Source organism: Culicoides brevitarsis, chromosome 1 (genome assembly GCF_036172545.1).
Source record: "Culicoides brevitarsis isolate CSIRO-B50_1 chromosome 1, AGI_CSIRO_Cbre_v1, whole genome shotgun sequence".
NCBI lineage: Eukaryota > Metazoa > Arthropoda > Insecta > Diptera > Ceratopogonidae > Culicoides > Culicoides brevitarsis.
In genome coordinates, this window is record NC_087085.1 from 17,417,636 (window position 1) to 17,444,470 (window position 26,835).

The following is a 26,835-nucleotide window of genomic DNA, read 5'->3' on the forward strand; positions in this document are numbered from 1 at the left end:
GAACTGAGCAACTAAGCGCGAATGCTGAAAACTTTATACGTTGAAGTGCGACTGAAACCACGTTCGTGAATTTCGTGTATGGCACGAGTGTCCGTTACGAGTGCTTTTTATCATTCTGCATGGGTTTCGTTCAATGTGGAGTATTCTGGGTGTCATTACAAGCGTGAATCAGATCTATTCATTGTCTAAAGTGAAAGTAATTTCAAGAAAAAGGATTTTTTTTTATTAAAAATTATTTTACGAGTCAAATACAGAAAATTATTAAATGCAATTAAAAATGTCAAAAAACGCGCGAACAAGTTCTAACTAGCTCCAACTGACGCTAAATGAAAACTTTCTGCGTAATTTTCGTTATCAATTGAAATGTTCGCATCACTTTCGTTTAGGTATATCTAAATAAATGAAGACTAAGTACACTTTTCAGTTATTTATTTTCGTTTCGATAAATATTATTATTGATTGTTGTCTTTTGAGCGGAAACGTGACAACCAAAATTTTACGAATGATACCACTATAAAACAATTAAAGTCGCGATCTGATGCAATGTTTGGCGAGTGTAACATAATCTTTCGTTGATTTTTCGTCTCTGATTGTCTTAATTAATGATAGGGTTCTGATCAATTTTAATTGGCTGCTGGCGATGTCAAAGGGGTACAAATCATCACGAGAGACAAGAATGTTCAATTTTTTTTTTCTCTGAGTAATTGTAAAAATAGATTGTAGTAAAGATAACCTTGAAATTTATTTCCTTTTGAAAAGAATTTAGAATATTATTTTAATGGATTCAAATAGTTATTAAAATTAAAGTTTTTTCATAAAATAGAAAAAAAAGTAATAAAAATGTCGATCGTAAGATTGGAAATTGAGTTAACGAATGTGATTTAAATAAAACATAATATACAAACCTGATTTTTTGACTAAAATAAATGCAAAAACGGTAGAAAAACACATAAAAATGATTAATTGTGAGAAATTAGGTAACATTATGGTGAAGCCTTTTATGTTAATTTTTTCAATACTTCAGACTTTTGCGCATTTTTTGACCTAAAATAAAAAAAAGTTCAGTAATATTATTAAAAAATTAAGATTTAAATATGAAGAAATATTTAAATAAAAAATCTTAAGGTTTGAAAAATCAATTAAAATTAAAAAAAAAATATGAAAAATATTTTATTATTAGATTAATCTAATAATTTTCAAAAAAAAATAAAAAAAATTATTATTATTATATTAAAAAAAAAAATTTCACAAAGCTATATAAAAAATTTTTAAAAAGATTATTTTTTAATTTTTTTTAAAATAAATTTTTAGATTTGTAGATTTTTTTTCTAAGAAAAGTAAAAAATAATCAGATATTTAAAGAAAAAAATTAAAAAACCTTTGAAATCATTTTTTTTGATTTTTTTTTTTTAAATTTTGTTATTTTTTTTTTTTTTTTGAAAATAAGAAAAAAATTTAAAAAAATTTTAGATATAAAAAATTACTCAATTTGTCAAATTCATATTTTTCTCGAACATCGGACATGCCAATCAATACAAATTTCGACCATAGAAATGCATTTGAAAATTTTGTATGAATAGATAAAATGTAAAAATGATGAATTTCGATATACATATCGTCATAAAATAGCAGACATAAATAAAAGATAAGAAAGAGACGACAATAATTACTATCTACGAGTGGATATCTTTATGATACGTGACTTTAGTAAATTTTCATCAAAACATCAAAAATTATGTATTTTTCTGTGAAATCTTCATTCATTACGTTTAGAAAAAATAAAAACCGTTCGTAAGTTTTATCCTTGAGCATTTAATTTAATAATAATTTTTTTTTCCAAAAATATTTTTCTCTTATTTACGATTTTTAAAAACATAAAAAAAATACTTGAATAGTTTTTCTAAAATAATGTCATTGTTTAGTCAAATAAATTCCGTCGTGCATATTCGAGTAAACCCTTCACCATGCCTCGTGTCTTAAACAAGCATTCCTGACTGTAATACGATTCTTTCAAAAATTTCTGATATTTTTCGTTCGTAACGGGATCTGTGGGTCCCCAATCTTCCGTCGGCTTAAACGAAGCAACGAACTTTTCAATAACTGTCTCTCCTTTTGCCTTGACAAACGCATAAAACATCCACAACGGCAACTGCAGTATCAAAAATGTCGTCAAACACCATCCGAATGCTAAAATAAAAAACAAAACAACAAAGTTATCTGTCTGCACGTGATAAAACGATGACGATATGGATTAATTACCGTAAGCACTGTTTGGGTAGACGTAATTGTTGTAGGTGAGCGGCTTTAGTGTCACAAGCGTATAAATCATGATACTACCCATGAGAGCAGGTGTCACGATTCCCCAGCAAATGCGCCAATACAGACCAGTTTTGATGCCCAACATGAACTCGGTATCTTTGCACAAGCGATTAACACCTAGAAAAAAGGGAAAAACCCTTATTTTTTAACACTTTGTTGCCAAAGGTGAATTAATTTTACCATAAATCCATGAAATTGTGATGAGCTCGACGATGGCGAGGACAAATGCAACGAACGATGCCCCGAAAAAGTCTACTAATGTGAGCACGTATTGACCGCCCTTCATAAAAAACCAATAAAAATGTGATTTTTTTATAAAAAATATCAAAACTTACGGGAGTTGTGTACACAAAACCGACGGAACATCCAATAATTCCTATTGAAACAGCCACCTTCCATGGTTTGATATCCGGAAATTTGTCTCTTATGACGGTCATCACACATCCCGCCATGCCAATGTTACTTCCGATGCCCAAAACGAACAGCATGAGGAAGAAAAGCACTGAAAACAGTTGTGGCAAGTACTCAAATTTGGCAATCGCGTCAGGATAGGAGATAAAAGCAAGTCCCGGTCCAGGCTTTACGACATCTTTAATGTTCTCCGCTCCAGTAACAAAAGCTAAATGACCCAAAATCCCAAAAATTATGAAGCCAGAGAGGAGTGACGTGAATGTATCTAAAGCGGTAACGATATTGACGTCCCTAAAAGGTAAAAAAAATATTTTATTAAAAAAATTTAAATTTTAAAATGAATTTTTTTACCGATAAATATTGTGAGAAAATCTATTGTACGAAGCATACATGATGATATTGCCAAAACAGATCGCCAGCGAAAAGAAAACTTGAGTAACTGCCGCATACCAAACTTTTGCATCGAATATTTTGTCCCATTGGGGTTCGATGAAGAACATTATGCCCTTCCAAGCTCCCGGAAGGGTGCAAGCTCTCGCGAGCAGAATGAACATGATGATGTATGGAAAGACAGCGAGGAAGTAAGAAGCCTTTCCGGAACTACGAACACCTTTAATGAGGATTGTAGTTACGCAGATCCAGGCGAAGATGAGACAGAGAGCAAGTTGCCAGTTGGGAACGCCGATGCCGTCGTCAATGTTGGCAGATTCTTTTAGGATGAGTTTTCTAAAAAAAAAAATTATTAAATTTATTAAAAAATCGTTTTTTTAAAGGTTGCTTTAAATGAAACTTAATAATATTCTTCGAAAAATTGAATATGGGTTAAATTAAATCTCTAAATTTATGACCAAAATGATCGTTTATGGCATTTTAAATACTTTTTTACTAAATTTTTAAAGCCTTATTTTTTTTATTTTTTAAAATAATTTTTAATATTTTTTTAAATGAATTATTATTTTTTTATGTAAATATTTTTATTTAAAATTAATTTTTTTATTTAATTTTTTTAATTATTTTTTTTTTAACTTAAGGCCGCTAAACATCGGAAAAAATTTGGGACGGCCTAAACTTTAATTTTATATTTTTTATTTTTTGTAACTTCGTTATTCACATTTAGAAAAAAATAAATTTAATTTGATTAAAAAGAATTTAATTTTTGAATTTTTTTAACTGATTTTTTTTTTTTTAAATTTTTAAATAATAAAGAAAATAAAATTTTAAATTTTTTATTTTTAAATTTTAAAGTATTTATTTCTTTAAATTTTAATTAAATTTAAAAAAGAAAAATTTTTAATTAAAGCAAAAATTTATTTTTTTTCAATGAAAATCTTAAAAAAATTTCTCATTTTAGTAATTTTTTTACCAAAATATCTAATTTCTTTTAAATATTTTTTATTTTTTCAGAAATTTCGGATATTTTTCTTGAGTTTCATTTGTATCAACCTAAAAAATCTCTTACAGAAAGTACAATTCAGCCGAAGATCGTCCCGTATGATTCCCGGATGCACCTCCATAAATTCCAGTTTTCTCCGCAGCACTCACACAAGTCATATTTTCATTACTCCAATCGTCCTCACACTTGGTCCATGGCAGTGGATCTTGAAACGACGCCAAAAAATATCTTATTGTCAACGCCATGATCGACGAATAAAAAGTTGTCACAATTCCCGTTGCCATTGTCTGACTGTAGCCCAATCCACGCATCGCGGGACACATATCGAACACTTTAATGCTGCCACGTGATGAAAACTGCCCAAGCAACATCTCCATATAATACACGGGCTTTCCGATAAGGAACAAAACAATTAAGTACGGAATGAGGAACGCACCGCCACCATTTTGGAGAGCTGTAAATGGGAATCGCCAGACATTTCCGAGACCCACACTGAGCGCAATGCACGAAAAAAGGAATTCAATATCGTTTCCCCATTGATCGCGATCCTTCGACGGCGAGGGAAGTGGTTGCAACGAAATTGTCTGCGAATAAAATGTTCGTTAGAAATGTTGCAACATGCAACGACGTTGCATTTTTTAAAACTTACCTTCACTGTTTCGTCTTTTGAGGACGTTTCCGGCGATGCTGGTGTCTCGACGATCGTTATGTTACTGGGAGCTGTGAACGGAAGGTCTCCCGGAGTCACACAATAGGACACAGTTTTGTCGCAATAGTCGGCGTCACTAATAAATGCCGGATTTTGAGCCATTTTTATTCAATTTTTTTTAACTTTTCTTTAAAAATTTGTGGCAATTATGGCAATGTAAGTCTTAAATTTTACTTTTTGGTCATTTTTATGCGTAAAAATTAAAATAAGCTCTTTTTTATTTTTCACTAGCACTCAAATCAGTTCATGTTAACGCATTTATCGGCTCTAAAAATATCACTGGAGACACTTTTCCGCTTCTGACCTGTTACTGTAGCTGCAAAAAATAAAAAAAATCAATAAATTGCTTAAAAATGTCTAGACTTTTGGATCTAGCATGACAAAAGTATCATTTTTCAGCAAACTCATCACACTAAAGAGGCGCATCTAATGACACTCTGGACTACTATTGCATCATATCAAATTTCTTTCTGCATACTTTCTGACATGCACTCGTATTGGATTACCTTTAATTTTCATTTTTACTACCGCGTTACTCGTCTTCATCCACATTAATGCACAGAAATGTTCAATTTTTAACACTTTTTATTGAAAACTTTGAATTTTTCTTCACTTTTTAGGTGACGGAATTTCGTTCACGTGTCTTTACATCGAGAATTTCGCGTTACGACTGAGGGAAACGTCAAAATAGCGAGAGAAGAAAGAGAAATTAAGAGAACATGCGCATTCTTCGGGGTAGAAATCTGGTTTTATGTTCAACGCAAAACACGTAAATCGAGACAAACAGACAATCAACAGTCGATTCATTCACTCAACCCTACAGAATGTACATTAAAAGTGAACGGAATCTGTTGTTGTACAAGACGTTTTGCAAAGATTGACTTGATTTATTGGGAATCACGTGCAGCAACAGGACTCAAGGTCATTGTCGCTGTACACGTGAGTGTGCGTCACAAGTTTACGAAACATTAGGCAAATTGTGAAAACGATTCCGAAGATTGTAGCACAATTGTTGAATAATGTATGTTTGGCAAGAGAAGGATGATTTTAGTTTAATAGGAAACATTTATTGAGGATGCGAGTGTTTGTTTAATGGACAAAGAGAAAAATTACGTACGGGAAATGAGGCGAAACTCATCCCAAAAGTGGGTGATAGTGGCATGGAAGGAGTAACTTGTTGCTTTGATTGTCGGTTTTTGTTGTCATTCAGTGTGGGAGGAAGTACTCAGTGAGGTTTTATTGAGTTAAATGAGAAAAATTTTTAAATTAATGAATTGCAGTTTTAAAGTAATTATTTTTTAAAATAGTCACTAAAGTCGTAATATTACTTTAAAACGTGCCAAATTAATGAGAAATGATGAAAATCTGTGAAAATTATTACTTCATCTTTGAATTTTTTCATCTTGAAAATTTTTTTTCATTAACGGTTAAGTTTTAATTAACTTTTGATGGATTTCAAATCTAAAATTAAATAAATATTCATTCTAAAGATGATTTCCATCAAAATCTCCTTGATTTTTGAAGAAATAAAAAAAAATTTTTTCGGTCATGAAATTTTTCAAGTCAAGATCTAACAAACTTTTGATGGATTTCAAAGCTAAAATTAAATAAATATTCATTCTAAAGATGATTTCCATCAAAATCTCCTTGATTTTTTCAAGAAAAATTTTTTTTTTTGATGGATTTCCGTTTTTTCTAAAGATGATTTCCATCAAAATCTCCTTGATTTTTGAAGAAAAAAAAATAAAAACGGTCATGAAATTTTTCAAGTCAAGATCTAACAAACTTTTGATGGATTTCAAAGCTAAAATTGAATAAATATTCATTCTAAAGATGATTTCCATCAAAATCTCCTTGATTTTTGAAGAAATAAAAAAAAAATTTTTTTCATGACCGTTTTTTCGTCATGAAATTTTTCAAGTCAAGATTTAAGTAAACTTTTGATGGATTTCAAAGCTAAAATTGAATAAATATTCATTCTAAAGAAGAAAAACGGTCATGAAATTTTTCAAGTCAAGATCTAACAAACTTTTGATGGATTTCAAAGCTAAAATTGAATAAATATTCATTCTAAAGATGATTTCCATCAAAATCTCCTTGATTTTTGAGATTTTTCAAAGCAAGTTTTAATCAACTTTTTTTGGATTTCAAAGCTAAAATTGAATAAATATTCGTTCTACCGTTTTTCTTGATTTTTGAAGAAAAAAAAAAAACGGTCAGACCGTTTTTTCGAAAAAGAAGAAAAACGGTCATGAAATTTTCAAGTCAAGATCTAACAAATTTTTGATGGATTTCAAAGCAAAAATTGAATAAATATTCATTCTAAAGATGATTTTCATCAAAACCTCCTTAATTTTCAAAAAAAATGATTAAAATTTCATGAAATTTATTTGTTTTTTTTTTTTAATTTGGCAAAAATAGTTTTTTTTTAATTTTTCTTTTAAGAACCAGGAACTCCATCACTTTGATAAAAAATAAAAAGTGGAATTTTACTACAACTCTTCACTCATAAAAAGATAAGAAATTCGCACAATTAAAATATTTAGATAAAACGTCGAACTAAGCACCTCTTATCTGTCAACGCGTTCATTGCACGTTTTTGCGTTGATCTACTCTAAGTAATTTCGTCTGCGATTCTTTGAAGCAAAGTCATAAACAGCATGAAATGAAGTAGTATAAACAATGCATGATCGCAAGGTCATTGAGACAATTAGAGACAACGTCAGATATAATTAGATTGAGCTAACAAGCAGTTTGGTATAATAGAACAAACACAAATTCCGTTCTTATTAAAAGAGGCTTAGAAGCGATTGACGAGACTTAGTAAATGTTGCAATTTTTCATCAACGACGACAAAAAAAATGCGAAATAATCTGCCTTAATTGAATCGCAATGATTCGATTTAAAAATTTATTATTTCATATTGTGACAGATTGTGGGATTATTTGTAAATCAAATGGAAAGGGAAGTAGTTTAATTGTGTTCAATGATCATAAATAACATTAAAAAGCGACGACGACAACGAAAACATACAAGTGCGTGAAATTCTTCAGAAAAATATGTTGAAATAATTTTCACCTCTTCGTATTTCCGGATAACGATAGTTTTTTAATCCTCAATATGAAGACCCTCAATTTTCTCGGTATTTTGAGTTATTTTTATGTGACGCCCCGCCGGCGAGAGGATAACGTAATGAGGCGTTCAGTTCTTATTTTTTTTCTGTAATTGTCACAGATATCTTGTGGGTTTTGTGTAACTTGATTCAAATTGAAAGACCACAATGAATGACAGACAGAAATAAGACGTTGAAGAAATTAGTTAATGAATGTTGTGCGAATTTTTGTTAAAATAAGCGTGTAAGTGATTAATTTTTGCAACTTTTTTAATCCTGTTAATTGGATTACAAATTGTTACACTTGTAAACGGTTGTCGGAATTAATCCTTACTGAGAAGAGATTTTTTTAATTTTTTTTTAAATAAATGTTTTTGATAAAATTCATTATCATAAATCTTGTTTTTTTAAAAGTTAAGAGAAATGCGGGTTCTCTGAAAAATTTTTTTTTGTGATATGATGATTTCCTAGAAACTCCGACAATAAAACGAGCTTCAATAGATATTTTTCTAAGAATTTGATTTGAATAGAAAAAAAAATATTTTTTTACATTAATATACATAAATCAGTCTATTTTCAAAATAAATGAAAAACGAAAGAAAAATATTATTTTAATTAAATCTGTAGACAAAAAAATCTGAAATTTTTTAGAAAAATTGCTAAAAATCTGTTTTTTAAATTTCGAAACATTAAAAATTTTTGAATTTATTTTTATTAATTTATTTTAATTTTTTTATTTATTATTAATATTTATTATTTATTTTTAATATTTATTTTAAATATGTTAAAAAAAAAACAATAAAAAATGTTTTTTTTATCATTTTAAAAAAATTATATAAAAAAGATTTTTTTTTATTTTAAAAGATAAATATTTTTTGAAGAAAAATATTATTAATTTTAAATGAATTTTAATTGTTTTTTTTTTTTAAATTATTAAAATTTTTACAAACTAGTGAATTTAAAAAATTCATCAAATCTTAAATTAAGCGAAATTATAAAAACTTTCAAAATATTTTTTACTGAAAATATTTTTAAAGTATCATAAAAATTTAAAATAATTTAAAATTAAAGTGTGACAATCAGACTAGACATTTTTTCACCTTAAAATTAAAAAAAACATAAATTCTCATAAACTCCCACTTTTTGAGATTATTCAACTCACGATTAACTTATTACATTGATTCAAACACTTTATCTCTTAATTTATCTGGTATTACACAATTTAATCGACAACTAAACATTTTTAAACATTTAATTGAGAAACTTTGCAAAACAAAAAGACACATGCACTTATTGACCCTTTTGTGCATATCTTACAATTAACCCTTTTTTTGAATTGCATAACAAATAATTTATGTTTAGAAATCACAATCGTTCATTGCACTTTATTTGCTATTATTTGAGTCAGGTACATGCCGAGGAGTGGTTTTATTTTTAATTTTATTACCTTTCATCGGTTTTAGTTCAGCAATGTTTTCTTAACAAATTTTATTTAAAATTATTGTCATAAATTTTTATTATGTTCAGGTTTTTCTTGTAAATTTTATTAAAATTATTATTGTCTTTATTATGGCTTCCTCAGTTACTTTTCATGTAATTTTTAATTATTACAATAAAAATTATTCTGTTAAACTAAATTCTACAAGAACCGAGTAACAACTTCAATCACCTTGACACAAACGAATTTTTAAGTGTTTTCCATTCACCGACCGAGCCACAACTAACATTGACAAGAGAAGCAATTCAATCGGATACCTACCGTTTACACATGCAGGCTTCCTCCGTACGTGCCTTACATTCGTGAATCGAGTAGCTACAAGTGTTTCTATTATTTCTATGTGATCTACGAAATCTTTGGCAATGCAGACTTGATACGACGTTGAAGTTTCATCTTTCAGTGAGTTGCATAATTAGGTGTACTCAGAGCACGAGTTCAGTCTTATCGCGAATTTTGACGAAAAATGTCACATTTTTAACGGTGCGTAAAATATTTTTTTTTGTTTATTTATTTTTTTTATAACAATAAAATTTAAACTTAAATCTTTCTTGGAGATTACAAAAATTCATCACAACTACGAATAATAATTAATAAATATTTAGAGTCCCATGTAGACAATTTTCAAAGCTGATATCGCAGCCAAAAAGGCAAATCCACTGGCAGCGTACATGATAGCTGTTGTCGATCCGAGGAATGTAACGAAATAGCCGACAGTTAGGGAGACAGTGAATTGTCCGACAAAAAGCATGCTGCCGACGATGGCGATATCGGTACCCAAGCCACGTTTTCCTTCCGATGGTACTTCTTGGCCTTTGCGTACTTTGAACTAAAAAAAAATCAAAAATATATTTTTAGAGTGAATAAAATTAATATTTTGACTTTTTTCGGTGAAAAATAAAAATAAATAAATAAATAAAAATAATTAAATTAAAATTAATTAATTATGTAATTTAAAATTTAGTTATTTTTTGAAAATTTTTTTAAAAATCGAAAAACATTTCCCAAATTTTTTGAAAATCATCAATTTTTTCATTATCTTTTAAAGAAATCTTCAAAAATATAAAAATTATTAATGTTTTCTGAATTTTAATCATTTAATTTTAAAAAACAGTTTATTAAAAATTGACACTAAATATCACAAAAAATGATGAAAAAAATTTTTTCAAAAAAAAAAAAAAAAAAAAAAATTAAATTAGGTTAAATAAAAATTAGTATCTTAAGTAAAATCATAAATTTTGATATTTTTTAATTTTCATATAAATTTTGGTTAATTTAAATTTTTTTTTCAAATTTGAAAAATATCGTTAATTTTTATTCGTATTTTTAATCAGAATTAATTAAAATTTTTTATTTAATTTTTATCGTAAAATTTAATTTAAAGTATCATTATTTAACGTTTCATTTTAATGTAAAATCGAATCACTTTAACAAAATAATTAAAAACTCACCGATCCTTTTTCATGATACCGAGCAACGAGCAAAAATGGGAAAGTAAATAACGTGGCATAAATAACTCCTCCGGTGATGCTCAAGATGAGACAAAGGTTCTTTGTAGGAAAAACTCCGAGAAGCAACATTCCAACTCCGAACGTTGTCAATCCTCCAACATAGACAATTTTTGCGCTAAAAAAATAAAATTTAGTGGTTCGTGTCTTCGATCGGATGCAAGTAAATCGTAAAAGTTTCTTACCCAAGTTTTGATATCAGGGTTTCGATCGTCATTGAGTAGAAGCAACAAGCTGCAGCATAAATTGCAAGTCCCTGAAAAAGAATTTCTTTTAAAAAATATTTTTTTTTAAAGGAAAATTGATAAAAACTTACGTAACATCCAAATCGAATCCCATCTTCGTAAAGTTGATGTCCTTGCGATCCCTTTTCTGCTGTGGGATCTCCATTAAAAACGGCTTCTCCAACGAAATCCGTGAAATAGAGACAATAACAACAATGGCTCATCCACGACAAAAAATTCGTTAAACACAAAAGTCTCAAAGATTTCGGCATCACGACGATACTTTTGAGATATTGTCCGAACGTGACGTCATTTTCTTCGTCTATTTCACCAGAAATTCCCGCTTCGTGATTTTCTGATTTTTTTCCGTTCAAATCAGAGACCGACAAAACTACTTCTGTTGATTTTCCTTGTTTAGCGTCTCTTAAGACCTTATCCTTCGCTTTTGTGATGGCAACTTGAGTAATTGGTCGCAATAATTCATCTTTTTCCATCAATGGCAACGGAATTTCACGAAAACTCGTCACCGTGATGGTCATTCCAACGAGAAAAATTATTGTAACGAGCGCAAAAACTGTTTTTATGTTCCCGCCAAAAAAGACTCCAATGAAAGTTGCTTCCCAATTCACTCCTCCGAGCAAATATCCGAAACAACCACCGGCACCAGCCATCATTGTCGACGTGCTCAAAGCTTTTGCGTGATTTTCTGGCAAACTGACGTCGAGCAGATACGCTCTTGCGGGCGTCAAGCAATTATCGCAGTCAAAATCGAGCAAAATGGTGCCAATAACGGTAAACATCACGGCCCATTTGTAACTATCGTAAACACTTCCTTCCGGGAATATTTTTTCTTCGACGTTAAAATTGTCCAGAGATCGTGTCGTGTTCATGTAATCCTCCTTTTCGTCGCCATAGTCACCAAGTAAAATTCCCAGAGGCTTGCCATAAGGAACTAAAAGTAAGCCCAAGATGATTCCAATGGACAAGAGCAAAATGAAAGGTCTTCTTCTTCCAAGAGACGAACGACACTTGTCGGAAATCGTTCCCATGAGAGGTGACACGAAAAATGCTACAAAAGGTGAAATTCCCCATATCATCGTCATCTTTGAGTGATCAATCCCGATTTCAAGCAAAATTGGACTAACAAATGCAGTTTCAGCGGCATATGCGAACTCAATTGCCATTATGATCGCTGAGAGTCGTATCAGGTCAAAGCGGGATTTGGGACTGAAATTAAAAAAATTATTTTAAAAATTTAAAAATATTAAAGGGTAAAAAGTGCCATTTTCATTAAATTTTTAAAGTATTTTTGCTGATTTTTATACAAAAATTTTGAAAATTTATAAAAATTATTACACTGTTCTTCAAAATTTTCGTTTACTTATTTATATTTTTTTTTCTATTTATTTTTTTTTCTTTTTTTGTCAAGTTTTTTAAATTTTTAAAAAACTAATGGAAGTCTAAGACTAAGACTAAGTCGAAGAAAAAATATTCCCGGATGGAATTGTAATGAAATATATTTTTGATAATTATTTTTAAGCCTCTTAAAAAAAAATAAATAAGAACATTTTCAGTTTTTCAAATTAATTTTTTTTTTAATTTTTAAATTATTTTTTTTTATTTTTAAATTATTTTTTTTTATTTTTAATTTTTAAAAAATTCATAGAAAAAATTGAATTACAAATTATTCGTCGAATATTTTTTAGTTTTTTATCATTTCCAATAGATTTCAGAGTTTTTAATCTAAATCGGGATTAAAAGTTTCGTTAGAGTTTTTTATTTTTCTTTGAAAAATAAAACATTTTTCACTAAAACTTCACTATGTCACGAAATATTTTTATTTATTTTTTTAATTTTTTATTTTAGAAGTTAATTTTTTAGAAGTTATTTTAGAAGTTATTAAAATTTAAGTAATTTCATGTTTTTTTTTTAATCTCGATATCTCAAAAAAAAATCACTTAAAATTAGGAAGGAGGAAACCCAAAACATTTTCTACTATTGTATCAACCGACTTTGAGGTCGTTAAAATTTACAAATACTAGAAACGCTAAAAACAATCGAATCAACGACGTTTGCTTATCATATCAGTATCATTTACTGATAAGCCATTTTATACAAATTAAATTAATAAAATTTCATTCAATTTATTAAAAAAAAAAGTTCATGTCCTTCGTTTTCACTCTCGTTTCCGCTCTCAAACTGCCAATTCTAGTTGGAGGTGTGTTCTTACCTGAAAACGTGCGAGTAGTCATACTTTTGCTGCTTTGCATGGTCACGTTTCTCCTGAATCAGCTGCTTCCGTACGGGATCGTTGTAGTCAATATTCGCGGTTGGTAATGAGTGAGCGACCATTTTCTCCTTTTCCTTCTTCGTTAAAGACTTTTTCCGTTTCTCCGGAGGACTGGACGTTATATGGAGCACGTCAGTGATGACACTATTGAAAAAGTACTTGAACTCTTTGAGCATTTTGAAAAGATTTTGTGTGATTTTTAGGTGATTTATTATTTCAAGTGAGCAACTGTGCATTTATCGGAAGTTACAAGAAACTTTTTTTTTTCAAAATAAATCTCTTATTTTTTGATTTTTTCAAATATTCACATATTTTTTCGTTTTTTTCACGTAGACATGGGAAGGAACATCAGACGATGCGTACCACGGACAGATTTTAAACTGATTAATCGACAATCAATTTAATAATTGATAACCGAAATATTATTTCAGTACGTGGTGAAGGTGTGAGTGTACCCGAAAAAAATTCCGAAGCACGATCAGAGAGAACGAGTGACATACACAAGTGCATTTACTTGCATTTATAGACTCAGTGACTCGCGTAAACAAAACGACATATGTACGCTCTTATGGACAGGTAAATATTTGCTCATCACACATTAATTTAATTTATTATTTAGAGTTCAATTTATTTGCGTTAAAGAGTCAAAAAGAATTTGCAAAGAACTAAAGCCTTGGCTTCACATTAAAATAGATTTATTTGCACTGCTGATGTTGATTTAATTTATTAATTATTTGCTTGCGTCTAATAATAACTGCGAGAGAACAAATATTTGCAGATAAAAATATTATATCGCAAAAAATAATCTTGTGAATTCATTCATCGATAATGCAGTGATATAATTTCAACGAGTGTGAGAAGTTGCATCAGAATTGAGTTTGTGACGGTTTTATTATTATTTAGCTTTGTTTACAAACAAATATTTGCTTGATCTATTAAGTTCAATACAGGTATCTTATGGGAGTTATTTTGTTTCTATGTAAAATATAAAAAATATTGGTTTAGCTTATGTTGATATAAAAATAATAAATAAACAAAATTAAATAAATAAAAAATAAAATTAATAAAATCAATGCACTGTGATCATTCAATAAATACATCAAAGTTAAAAAAAATGCTATTGCAATTTTCTTTGAAATAAAAAAAATAAATATTTTTGAATTTTTTTATTGTAATTTTTTTAACATTTTTAGACGTTAAACGTTGATTTTCGGACTTTTTCGTGGGTTTGAAGGTCAAAATTAAACAAATTATTTAATTATTTGCAACGTTTCGATGCACTCCGGCATCATCATCAGGCAAGATTGACTGAAAATTTTTATTAAAAACACTTTTTGTTACATATAATTACACATAAATTTTTTACAGAATATGTCTTACGTCAAAAATGGTTTTGTTTTTGTTATTTTATCACATTTTATGTTTTGTCAGGAACTTTTTTTAAAAAATTAAGAAATTTTTTGTCACAAAATTTTGTTTATTTCCACCTTACACCGCTTATCGGTGAGAAATAATCATGAACGTCTCGTAAGAGAGGAGAACAACTATCCGGATCAAATGATTAAAAGAATCATTAATAACATGAAATACGGTGACCAATCCAATACAGTACAAAATGTGACACAAAAGAAGGAGGAAAAAACATATCGCAGCCTCCCATACATTCCGTTCCTGTCGGACAAGATAAGGAAAAATGTATCGAAATTGGACAAAAACATTCAATTAGGAATGAAACCTCCGAAAAAATTGAACGAACTTTTCACAAAAACCAAGACAAAAGTACAACAAACTAAAAAAGGCTTTTGTTACCGAATTAAATGTAAAGGTAAAAATGGAGAAGAGAACTCACTTTGTCCAAAAATATATATTGGAGAGACAGGTAGAGATAGCGGAAAAACGAACTCCCTGCCACCAAGGATAAAGGAACACATAAGTACACACAAAGCGGCCATGAAGAAAAGAGAACAAATCATTGCTGACAGAGAAATTACATACAAAAGTCATCGTACGAGGAACAAACAGGAAAGTTTGAAAACTCTAAAAGCGATTCACAACAAAATTGACAAAGAAACGAAATATAAAAATGCTGCATTGGATCATGCAATGCATGAAGGACATTCTTTCGATTATGAAAATTTCACGTGACTTAAAACTTTTTTTAAAATATAAATATTATAAAACCTACCTCAAAATAATATAAAAATAAAACTAAAAACTCCACATTTTAGTTTTTAATTTATAATATCGCTAATCAAATTAACTTGGCTAACAAAAGGGACTTCGCTAACAAAAAGCCCTTATTTTATCCATTTTAGTGCTTTTGTAAAGCCCTTATTTTTTACTTTTTAGTTCGTTTTTTAAAATGTTTTATTTTTAGTGTTTTTTAACAAATTTTTTTCATCTATTTTTTAAATATTTTTTTTTATATATTTTTTTAATATTTTTTTAAAACTTTTTTACATTCAAAAACTTTAAAAATTGCAGGAAAATAATAAAAATATTTACATAATAAAAGCAAAATAATTAAATTTAGCCGTTTTAATAAAAACTGATAAATACTTCAAAAAAAACACGAAAATTTTGAGAAATTTTCAAACATTTTCAATTCAAGTCACAGAGGTTTAATTTTCATCTAACAAAGGTTCTTTTTGGATAATAATTACAAAATTTAAAAGATTTAAAATCTTATTCTTTTTTTTAACATTTTTTTTTAATATCGCTAAATATTTTGCAAAATTTATTAAAAATGTGATTGTGCTTCTTGATAGTTTCGTATGTTATTATTATATAAGAAGGTTACTACAACATTTTTTAATTAATGACCTTTTATACTTAAAATTACATATATGAAAGTCATATGAAATGATCGGTTTCAAGATATTATTTATTAAAAAGTTGAAAAAAAAAATTAACAATTGATAGTTTTTTTCATATTGCATCTTTTATGAGAAAAATATTCTTTGATAGTAGATATTTTTTCAAATCAATCAAAAACTTAACTCAACCAAAGCAAATTCTTTTGTTATTTGTTTCAGGATTTCCCTTCTGATGCAATTTACTTCCTTGATTATCAATTAATGTTAAAAGAAAACTATAATTAACGATCTTTGGGTCAAAAGTTAATTAAGCTATCTTTACCGGAGAACTATTAATTAATTTATTTATTTTTATTCTTTATGACTAATTATCTTGAAAAACTACAAATTCAAAAGAAACTCGTTAGCAAAAAAAATATTGAATATCCCATGGGTTTCTTTCAAGTTCAATGAATAACAAGAAAACACTTCCCAGAAATAACTAGTTTAATGTCGTTTATTCAAAACATTAAGTATACTTATGGGTCACGCGTATGCTAATAACTTCTTGCAAGAAATGCGTAAAATGCATCAACGTCTTAATTAATTGTGTAAATAAACAAACAGCTATTAATAACTTGAATGAATTAATAAAAATACACGTTATCCGTTTGAATCAATTAATTTATCGATAAACGATGCATTTATGCTAATTAATGAGAAATATTAATGATTAATAGTCTGTGATAAACATTTGACAATTATTTTGTAAATTGTCACTGAAATCTCTATAAATTAGAGCAGAAACGGCATCATTAACCGTAAATTAGGTAAATATTGATTTTTAATTATTTTTCTTAAATAACCTTGAATTTTTAATTTTTTTTTATTTCACCAAATAACTGTTAAAAAGCCACAAATATCATCAGTAATGCTTGAAATCACTTCATTTTATGCTTCATTCATAAAATTTTTTACCTGCATAGTGCATAAGAAAAATTTATAAAAAAAAGTTGGTTATTGATTTAATTTTTTTATGAAATCAGCTAAATTCTCGAACACTTTGTATTTTATCAATTAAATGTCAAGTTTTTTTCCATGATGATTTAATAAAATAAAGAGAGTGAGAGCAAAATAGATCAATTTCTTATCATTTTTGTCGTCATTTATTTATTTATTTAAATCAATGAATGTTCTTCTTAATTGAATCGCGTGCATTATCATCTCGCGAGTTGCTCATTTGAAAAAAAAAATTATTAAAATTAAATGAACTTACCTTTTTTTTTATTAAAATTTAAAAAAAAAATAATTCAAGTATCAAATTCACCAAAATTTAAATTATTTCTTTTGTAATTTAAGCTTCCACTATCTGTGATATTTTTTAAACTTTTATTATTATTTTTATTTTCTCTAGTCTTTTTCCGTTTATTCTCTCCAATAAAAGTTAATTTATTATTTTTATAAAGATTTTCGGGATGTCGCGATTCTTTCATAACTTTTATTTTTTTCTTTTATTAAAATTTCGACGAAGAATTTATTTTTTTTTTTAAATAAATATCAGCACATTGTAAAATATTCCTTTTTTTTCCAGAAAAATTCTCAGTTGACAAACTATTTGCTCAAAAATTAAATTTTATTTTTCAGAGATAAGCTCTCGGAGCTGTTACACAGACAAAGGACCGTAAACGAATGAACCAAACAAACGAATGCTGGAAATTTATAACCGAATGCCGTCACTTTTTGTGTTCCGTATTTGTGTGCATTTGTGTGTGCTTTGTAGATGGGTGCAAATAAGAAACTAGTCCTCTTTAATAGAAGCAAACAAATAAATATTATGATAATAATTGTTTATTAAAATAGAAAAAAATTGCAGAAGTGGACACACGACTGGTCGGCTACTTTGTTGTTGCTGTTGTCAAAGGATGCAAACTTTTTTCTTTGTCATGAAGAGTTTTTTGTGAAATTTTTGAGATATTTATTTGTTTTTGTATAGCAAAAAAATTTGAATAATCATTGTTTAAATAAAACTTCTGTTTTTTCGTGATAATGATAAAGTTAAGAAGCTCAGCTATTATCACCTGCGTCTGAAGATGACGAGATGAAGAATGGTGTTACATAAAAAGATACCAAGAGTGTTTGTTCTATTTTGAGACGAAATATTTGAAGAGTCAACACACGTTATAGGATTATTTTGCTTTTAATTTAGGAAAATTTTAATAGTTTTTAAAAGTTTCCTGTTTATTTTTAAATAGTGTTCGGCACATGCTGCATGTAAAAAAACCATGCATGCATTTATGGACTGCTCTGCATTTAAATTTCAATAGTCCAAATTTCAGTTTTTTAAATAAAAAATTATTTTTTTTTCACACTAAATTAAAAATGAATTAATAATTAAATAAAGAATTGAATAAAATATTTTTCAAAATTGATGAAAAAAATTAATAATTTTAAAAATATCATATCGTGATGTGAAATATCGATTTTCAAATTAAGACATATTTAAATTCTAAGTAATTTTTTACCATTATGTAGCTTAACCAATCTGAAAAATATCTATTTTCGTTAAACTATAGTTCCATTTTTTTTTCATTGAAACTTTTCCATTATTGATAGAAAAATATAGTCAAGCTCTTTTTAAAATCTCAAAACTTTTGTTCAAAAATAAGAAAAATCTTAAAAAACTCAATTCGTCGTAATGTTTTTAAAAGCTATTTAACCCAAAACATTTGACTTTTATTTTATCGGTCTTTAATAGCTACTAAAAAAGTAAAAATATTTCATTTTTTTTTTCTTTAAAAAAAAATTTTTTTCATCAAAATAATTTTATTTTCATATTTTACATGTCGACATGTAAATTTTAGGCTACATGCATGTCGACATATATGCTGCATGCATGCATGCCGACATGTATATAGGGAGAACACTATTTTTAAATATTTAGGCTGCTCCAATTTTAATTTATAGCTTTTTTGTTCTAATAGTTTTTTTTGAATGAAAAATAGGAATTATAATTTTGAAATTTCTTTTTTTTAATAATTTAATAATTTTTTTATAATTATTTTATAATAATTTTTTTTTGATTTTTTAATAATTTTAATAATATTTTTTTTAATTAGAGCTCAGTTTTGTCTTAAATATTTTTTTACTATATTTTTAATACTCGATTAATATTTTTTAAATATTTTAAATTTTTTAAATTAAATAAGAAAATTAAATTAAATTTTTAATTAATCTTAATTTAATTTAATTTTTATTATTATAAAAATTTAAATATTTTTATAAGATTTCTTGTAAGAGAAATCGATAAATAAATAAAATTTAATTTACAAAAATTTTTCAAAAATTTTTCAAGAATTGAGAAAAATAATTGTTTTTTAACATTTAAATACCTTACATTGAAATTTGGCTTAAAAAAAATTAACATTAAATAAAAGTCTTTCAAAAATATGTTCAATTTTTTCAGAAATTGATACTTTTAAATTTGTGAAAAAAAACAATCTGAAGAAATTGTGATGAAGCACAAAAAAACTGAAAAATATTTTGTTTTCGATGAAATTTTTATTATATTTTTGCCAAAATAGGTATTCAAAAATAAATTAAGAGCAGCCTCAATTGAAATTAAATATTTAAATTTGTAAAACAATTTTTATTTAAATTTTTTTTTAAATTCACAATAAAAATAATTATTTTTTCAAACTTTTTAGAATATAATCGTTGTTATTCACCAACGTACAAATGCCCGTGCCACTTTTGCATGGTTGTCCTACCATCAAGCGACTCGATGGCGACGCCAGGTTATCAGCTCTTCCCTGAATCGTCGCTGATTTCAAAAATACTAACGATGACTCGAACGACATTTGCTGCAACGGCGACGCAGATGCCTCCATTCCCTTGCGACTCAGTGGTTGGAAGGTGCCATCGAAGGTCATGTAATCGGCAATCAGCAATAAATGTCGCGGATCTACCGTAATGCCATAAACTTTAAAGACATTCTGAACTTCTTTCACAATAACTCTGGCAGCTGCCTCAATTCCATACGTATTTGCCACCGCATGGATGTCGTTCGTGTATAATTTGTTCAAATCGAGCACCGTGTCATACTTGAACATGGACTGGATGTTAATGCCATCCGTTTTGAGGGTCAAACGATCGTTCGCCATATACGTGATGGCACGATTAATCTTCGAAACTTCCCAAATAATCGATTTTTTGGCGAGATTTCGCAAGAGATTCGTCAAATCGATCGTTTTGTATTTCATCGGCAGACAGAAACGAATTTGGCACCACAAATGACGATCTTTGTCGAAAGTATAGTCTTCGGCAAACTCGTGACTTCGTACAACATCTGCAGTTTCTGCTTCCATTTCTTGCTGTTCTTCCAACGGATCGATGGGGACTTCTTCGATCATGTCTTCTTCCTCTACTTCGGCATCCTGGATCTCTTCAGGGTCTTCAGGCTCGTCGTAATCCCGTTCGTCAGCTTGTTTCGCGCGTTTTCGTTCGTCCGTGGCATCAGCATCGTCGCCCATTGGTTCGTCATCGTCGGAACTGTCGTCTTTTCGCGTTGGGCGAACGGAAATATTTGGTCCTTGGGTGTCGGCATCACCTCCTGCCTCTTCTGTGCTTTCTTTTCCCTTCTTTTTACTCTCAGTTTCGATGTCAATGATCGTATTTTTCTCTTTTGCCGCTTGAATAATTAATCTAAACATTTGTTTGAAGAAATTCTTCGACATGTGTTTGATTATTTGCTTCGGCTTGACACAAAATTCGTTTTTATAGCCATCGCGAGGTAAAAATTGAAACCGGAGGACATATTCTCGTCCTCGTTGTGGGAAATAAACCAACTTGCTTTTGACATTTACAGTTTCCAGCACATCAGCGACCGTAACTTTGTTCAATCCGATCCGCAGTTTCTCGGAAATCTTTTCCTGATCTTCAATTTTCAAAAAAGGAATATCCATCGAGGGTGTTTTGATGTTTTTCGATGCCATCATGAGAATTTCGCGCAAACGAGGGATACCGAGAGTGACGTTCATCTCACCACGACCGGCGAAATGGAAAGTATTCAGTGTCATCTGCGTCGATGGTTCTCCAATGGATTGTGCTGCAAGAAGTCCAACAGGTTCTCCAGGAGCTGCGAGCGATGTGATGCCCTTTACGTACAACATGTCACTAAAAGCACTTTGCTCGTCCTTGTCATTGTGCGTTTTGGCGAAAGAGCTGATGAGAGACTCCAAATATTCAGAAATTGCAGTAAAATGATTGTCGGGACTGAATTTGCTGATTGTCGGATCAGGACAACGAAGGCTTTTCTTGATGTATTGCGTGATGATGTCTTGGTCAGCGTTTTGCCAGGATTCGACTATTTTTCCTGCGAGGCGGGAACGACCTTCTTTGATCTGAAAATGGAAAATTTTATTAGAAATTGTTAAATTTTAGGCGGTAAAATTTTTTTATTTTATTTTTTTTTTGTCAAAAATAATTATTTCGTAATATTTAGTTGAAAAATATCAAAAAATTTAAAAATTTTTAAATTAAAAGAACTTAAAAAATTTTTTTATGAAAATCTAAATCGAAATGAATTAAATTAAATTAAAATCAATTTGCTAAATTATTTGCAAAAAAATATTTAAAATAAAAAAAATTAATTTGGCAAATTTTCTTTTGTATTAAGAAAAAAATAAACAATTTTTTCAAAAATTCAAATTAAATTAAGGCCGCTCCAAATTTTAGAAGTCGAAAATCCAATGGGGCAAAATAAAAAAAAAAGTTAAAAATTTTCAAGGAATTTTCAAAAAATTTTTAAAATATTTTTAATTTTTTTGTGTTAAAAATTTTTTGTGTTAAAAATCGAAATTTTACATGAATTTTTTCTATAAAAATATTTCCTAAAAATTATTTTTCAAAAATTTTGGACGGTTATTTTATGAAAATTTTTTGTTAAAATTTTTAACTTGAAACACTTACAGATCAATTTTAAATCATAAATTTAAAAAATACCACAAAAATACTAAATATTCATTAAGGGCCCAAATTTGTTAAAATTTTGTCATTTTGTATGAAATAGTATTTCAAAACTTTTTTTTTTTTATTTTGCCCCCCCCATTTTGAAAAAAATGTTTTGGGACAAAAACATCGGAAAAAATTTGGAACGGCCTAAATATTTAAAAAAAAAATCAAGTGTCATCATGGCAGATATTTGACTTACTTTATTGGGATTTTTGATATCCATTTCCTTAGCAACCTCTTCAGAATAATTTTTGAACGCACTAATTCGATGTTTTGCCAAAGCTGATCCATTTTTCTTTATCCATTGTCGCAACTTCTTCTTATGTTTATTAATTTTTTCATCAATAACTTCATCATTCTTCAATTTTTTCAACAATTCTTCGTTCACAATTGCATCTCGGTTGTCATTTAAGAACTCCAATGTCTTCGTCTTAAAGAATTGAGCTTTACTGATGTCCATTCCATCCTCGCCATACATAAATTGAACGACACTGTTGTCAGAATCGCGAACCGTCATGTCATAATTAACATTCAAGCCTTCCAAATGTTTGATGAGACACCGTTGAAGATATCCGGAACGACTTGTTTTGACAGCTGTATCGATCAGACCTTCACGCCCTGCCATACAATGGAAGAAAAATTCTTGCGGGCGAATTCCAGACAAAAATCTACCGTCAATGAAACCTCCGGAACGTGGCGAAGTCTCAAAACTCGGGAAACTTGGAAGAGATTTTCGTGAAATCATCAATGGAGGACGTTTTCCTTCCAACTCGATTTGTCCAAGTAACGCCGAAATTTGCATCGTATTGACAGTTGAACCCTTGGCTCCTGACTGCACCATCAACTGAAGATTATTTTCCGGGAATTTGCTCACCAAACCAGTCGGGATGCATGTCTTGTTCATGTCATTCGTGAACGAATCCAAAACTTGTTTGTACTTCCGATCGATAATTGTGCGAAATTTCGGATTATTTGTGTACGCTTCGTCCATTTTTTCGATCATCACTTCGTCAGGCGTATCCAAGTCGAGTTCGAGTGCCCCCAACGCAGCAATTCTACCGGATTTTCGACATTTCTTGATGATTTTCGCACGTTTCTTATCCGCTTTCTCCAACACAATGATGTCCTTAACACCCAAAGTGAACCCTTCGCGTTGCAAATAGTTCGTAAAAAGCTTCGAAAAGGCACTCAAAACGTTGGAACTGACATCGCCGCCATATAATTCGTACATTGAATGCACCAAACCGTAAGGCGTTGCTCCATAATGATTTTTATCCAAAATTCCACACAAAAGTTCACCGTGACGAATAATGACTTCCGCTTCAGACATTGAATTTCCTTCCAAAGGCGAGCCGCCAGCAGCCCATTCACGCGATTCTTGACTCTGCCACGCTTTTGCACTAATTTTCGCCGTTGCCGTTAAATTTATCGGTGGCACGTCTTCGGGAATTAAATTCCGGATGATCGTTGAAACAACTTGTTTGCCACTCCAAAGTGGAATCGGCTTCCAAATCGTTGGCGGAAGTAACTTGATATGCCCGGATTTCTTGCTTAAGCCTTGGAAAACGTACTGTTGGTAGTCGTGCTTGTTAAAGAATTTTCCGCGTAACATGAGTTTCACACCGGAAATGATGTGATCCTGAATCAAGCCGCCAAGGGGAGTTCCGTCTTTCGGTACCAAATATTGATTCGCGACATTTACCAAGTTGTAGGCTTCGCTGCGGGCGAGTTCATTTTGTGCGAAATGCGCATTCATCTCGTCACCATCGAAATCAGCGTTGTAGGATTTGCAGTTGGAGTAGTGCAAACGAAAAGTCTTCTCGCCCTTGAGGATACGAGCTTTGTGAGCCATTATACTGGGCTTGTGGAGCGTCGGTTGACGATTCAGCAGCAAAACATCGCCGTTATGCAAGTGACGATGCACGATTTTGACACCTTGACGACTTTCGGTTGGAGTAAGAAGGGTTTTGGCGAGTGTTTCACGTTGCGTTTCGTTCGTTGGGGAAATCATGATCTTCTGGCCGATCTCGTTTTCGATGAAACAAGCACTAAAATGAATGAAATTAGTTAATTTTTTTTAAAGGAGCTTTAAATTAAACTCAATAGTTATTTCGATGCTTAATTTAAAATTCAAAACAAAAAATTTGAGTAAAATTTATAAAAAAAAGTTCAAAAAATTGTCCAAATCATGATTGAAATGTTCGATTTTTGGCATAGTTTTAATATTTTTTCAACTAAATTTCTAGAATTTTGAAATAAAACATATATTTCCGGAAAAATAATGATTTTTTTCTTCACTTTTTTGATCAAAAATTGTATTTAAAATTTAAAAAATCAAAATATCTCGAATTTTTGCAGAGTAAAAATTTTTTACTTTAAATTTTGAAAAGTTTTGTTCTAATTTTGACATTTCTTTTTAATTGCACTTCAATGATTATCGATAAAAATATAATTTTTGTAGAGAAATCTCATTTTTTACCGAAATTTTATATTTTTTTAAACTTTGATTTGGAAATTTTTGAACTAAACTATTGAGTTTCCTTTAAAAAATGTCTAAAATACTAAAAAAAAACTCACCCTGGATGAACATTCGGTCCATTCGTGACAATTTTCCGCAAATATTGAATATTCCATGGCGTAACAGGTGTCGGATAGGTCAATTTCAGTGCAAAAGCCTCCGGAATCCCAATCTCATCAACTCCGATATTCGGATCGGGCGTAATAACGGTACGAGCGGCATAATTTACACGTTTTCCCATCATGTGCATGCGAATGAGACCTTCTTTCTTCTCGATAATTTGCTTCAATCCCTGTCCAGAGACCGGAGCACGCGGATCAACATCGAGCGTTAAGTCAACTTGCGCTTGAAGATGATTCCAAGCGTTGTACAACTTTTCATCGGCAGAATTTCCCTTGGCCAAGTCATAAATCGATTGGGTGTCTTTCGAAATTACCATGGAATCTTCTTTGCTGTTACTTTTCATCACGGCAATGACGGATCGAAGGAGATTATTGGCACGCAGAATTTCTTTGTAGACCGTTGTTTGAGGATGTTCCAGAATTTCACCGCGTAATTTGTTGCACTACAAGAAAAAATTGTTTTAAATTGAAATTTAGCAAATATTTGGCTGAAAAAGTACTTACTGGTCTCACAACTGAAGGCGTAACAGGTAAAATATCCATAAACAGTGCGTCTAAGGGACATTTTCCGGATTGACTGACATTTTTTAGCACCGGAAATAGCAAACGAAGAAATTTTCCGTCATTTTCGTACAATTTTCGCAAGAACTGACGACATTCATCGGCGAAAATGTTACGATTTGTTGCTTTTATCTTGTCAGCTTTTTCATCTTCTTCATCGCCACTGAAAAATTTATGAAAATTAAGAAAAATTTAAGAGTTTTTAAAAGATTTTACTCACTAAAAGACCTTCATGTCGCCTTTGGTCAACCCAAAAACGAGTCTTTTGTACGAAAACTTGACTCTCTTCATTTGTTGCTTGCAGTGAATGCAAGTTTTCGTCACGCAATTCGCCATTGTGTTGTTAAGAATGGCATTTCGGATCGATTCCGTACTTTTTGTGTTGCCATATTGATTAAACGGTTCTCGCATAAGCAATTCTTGATACTCGGCAACTTTCTTTGGCACTTCCAGACCATTTTCGAGTTTTATTTTGACCTCGCCATCGTTCACGTTTTCGCTCTTGTACTGCTCCAGCTCCTCCGCTTCGATAATGTAACCGGCATCGACGAGTTCCAACTGCAATTCCGTCACACTTTTGGTAATGTCGGGCAATTGTAGCTTGAAACACGACAAACAACTCATCCGCAGGATACTGTAAGCCATTTTCACGAAGAACGGATTGTACACGGGCAAACACAACTCAATGTGCCCAAAGTGACCCGTGCACGAAGCATAATCTTTGAAGCAAGTTTTGCAAATGTCTCGATTTGTGCATGGGCCTAAGGCGTTGTCGTATAATCCACCCGTGAGAGGATTTCCAATTTCATCGAAGGCCTGTCCGGTGGTGATTTTTGTCACACTCAATTTTCGGATGTCGTCAGAACTGAAGATGGAAAATTTGAGTGTCGAGGGATCCAGATGGATTCCATGTTTGACAGTCATTTTGGCGCAATGTTGAGGTAATTTTCCACAATTTTTCGTAGAATTTAAGTTTAAATTGACGTTTTAATCAATTAATTTTGTTTTTTTTTGTACGGCTGCACGAACCATAACAAAATCACATGAGAATGAGGTTAGTTTGAGACGAATGAAAGTGATAAGAATGAAATTGCCACACGCTGATTCACGTAATTTTAGTTCAAAAAGTCTCCATTGGCGCTGATGAATTTCCGGAAGAGCACCGGAAGTCCTCGTTTTCCGGAAATGGATTTTTCAGAAGGCCTGCTGCTGGAATTTGAAGGGATAACAATATTTTTTTTCTTAATGGGAGAAATCTCAACTTAATATTAAGTATTTCCATTTTTTTTCCAAAAAAAAAAAAATTTTTTTTGTCCTTTTGAAATTTTTCTGTGAGGTTTTCCGTTAAAAGTTGGTTGTTTAATATGCA

At 30.1% G+C, this 26,835-nt stretch overlaps 3 protein-coding genes across 6 annotated transcripts; all 3 read right to left on the minus strand.

Moving 5' to 3' along the window:
* Positions 1-1,798: 1,798 nt before the first annotated feature.
* LOC134828223 (sodium-dependent nutrient amino acid transporter 1-like) lies at positions 1,799-9,642 on the minus strand. Of its 2 annotated transcripts, none has more exons than XM_063841253.1 (8): positions 9,392-9,642; positions 4,773-5,148; positions 4,190-4,707; positions 3,082-3,456; positions 2,655-3,021; positions 2,500-2,599; positions 2,260-2,436; positions 1,799-2,187 (listed from the first exon to the last, which is right to left on the minus strand). In XM_063841253.1, the coding sequence occupies exons 2-8, from the start codon at positions 4,932-4,934 to the stop codon at positions 1,919-1,921; spliced, it is 1,968 nt and encodes a 655-aa protein (XP_063697323.1). In that variant the 5' UTR covers positions 4,935-5,148; positions 9,392-9,642; the 3' UTR covers positions 1,799-1,918. The 2 variants fall into 2 exon arrangements, with proteins under 2 accessions (XP_063697323.1, XP_063697322.1); XM_063841252.1 differs by lacking the exon at positions 9,392-9,642 and adding an exon at positions 5,339-5,486.
* A 282-nt stretch (positions 9,643-9,924) lies between these two features.
* On the minus strand, positions 9,925-17,907 carry LOC134832003 (proton-associated sugar transporter A-like). 3 transcript variants are annotated; one of them, XM_063845885.1, is made up of 6 exons: positions 17,533-17,907; positions 13,402-13,605; positions 11,264-12,398; positions 11,133-11,203; positions 10,891-11,065; positions 9,925-10,268 (listed from the first exon to the last, which is right to left on the minus strand). In XM_063845885.1, the coding sequence occupies exons 2-6, from the start codon at positions 13,521-13,523 to the stop codon at positions 10,041-10,043; spliced, it is 1,731 nt and encodes a 576-aa protein (XP_063701955.1). In that variant the 5' UTR covers positions 13,524-13,605; positions 17,533-17,907; the 3' UTR covers positions 9,925-10,040. The 3 variants fall into 3 exon arrangements, with proteins under 3 accessions (XP_063701955.1, XP_063701964.1, XP_063701946.1); XM_063845894.1 differs by lacking the exon at positions 17,533-17,907 and adding an exon at positions 16,600-16,624; XM_063845876.1 differs by lacking the exon at positions 17,533-17,907 and having other exon boundaries at positions 13,402-13,818.
* A 1,974-nt stretch (positions 17,908-19,881) lies between these two features.
* Positions 19,882-26,503, minus strand: LOC134828063 (DNA-directed RNA polymerase I subunit RPA1). The gene is made up of 5 exons (XM_063841014.1): positions 25,687-26,503; positions 25,410-25,629; positions 24,843-25,348; positions 22,465-24,313; positions 19,882-21,655 (listed from the first exon to the last, which is right to left on the minus strand). The coding sequence occupies exons 1-5, from the start codon at positions 26,388-26,390 to the stop codon at positions 19,940-19,942; spliced, it is 4,995 nt and encodes a 1,664-aa protein (XP_063697084.1). The 5' UTR covers positions 26,391-26,503; the 3' UTR covers positions 19,882-19,939.
* Positions 26,504-26,835: the final 332 nt, after the last annotated feature.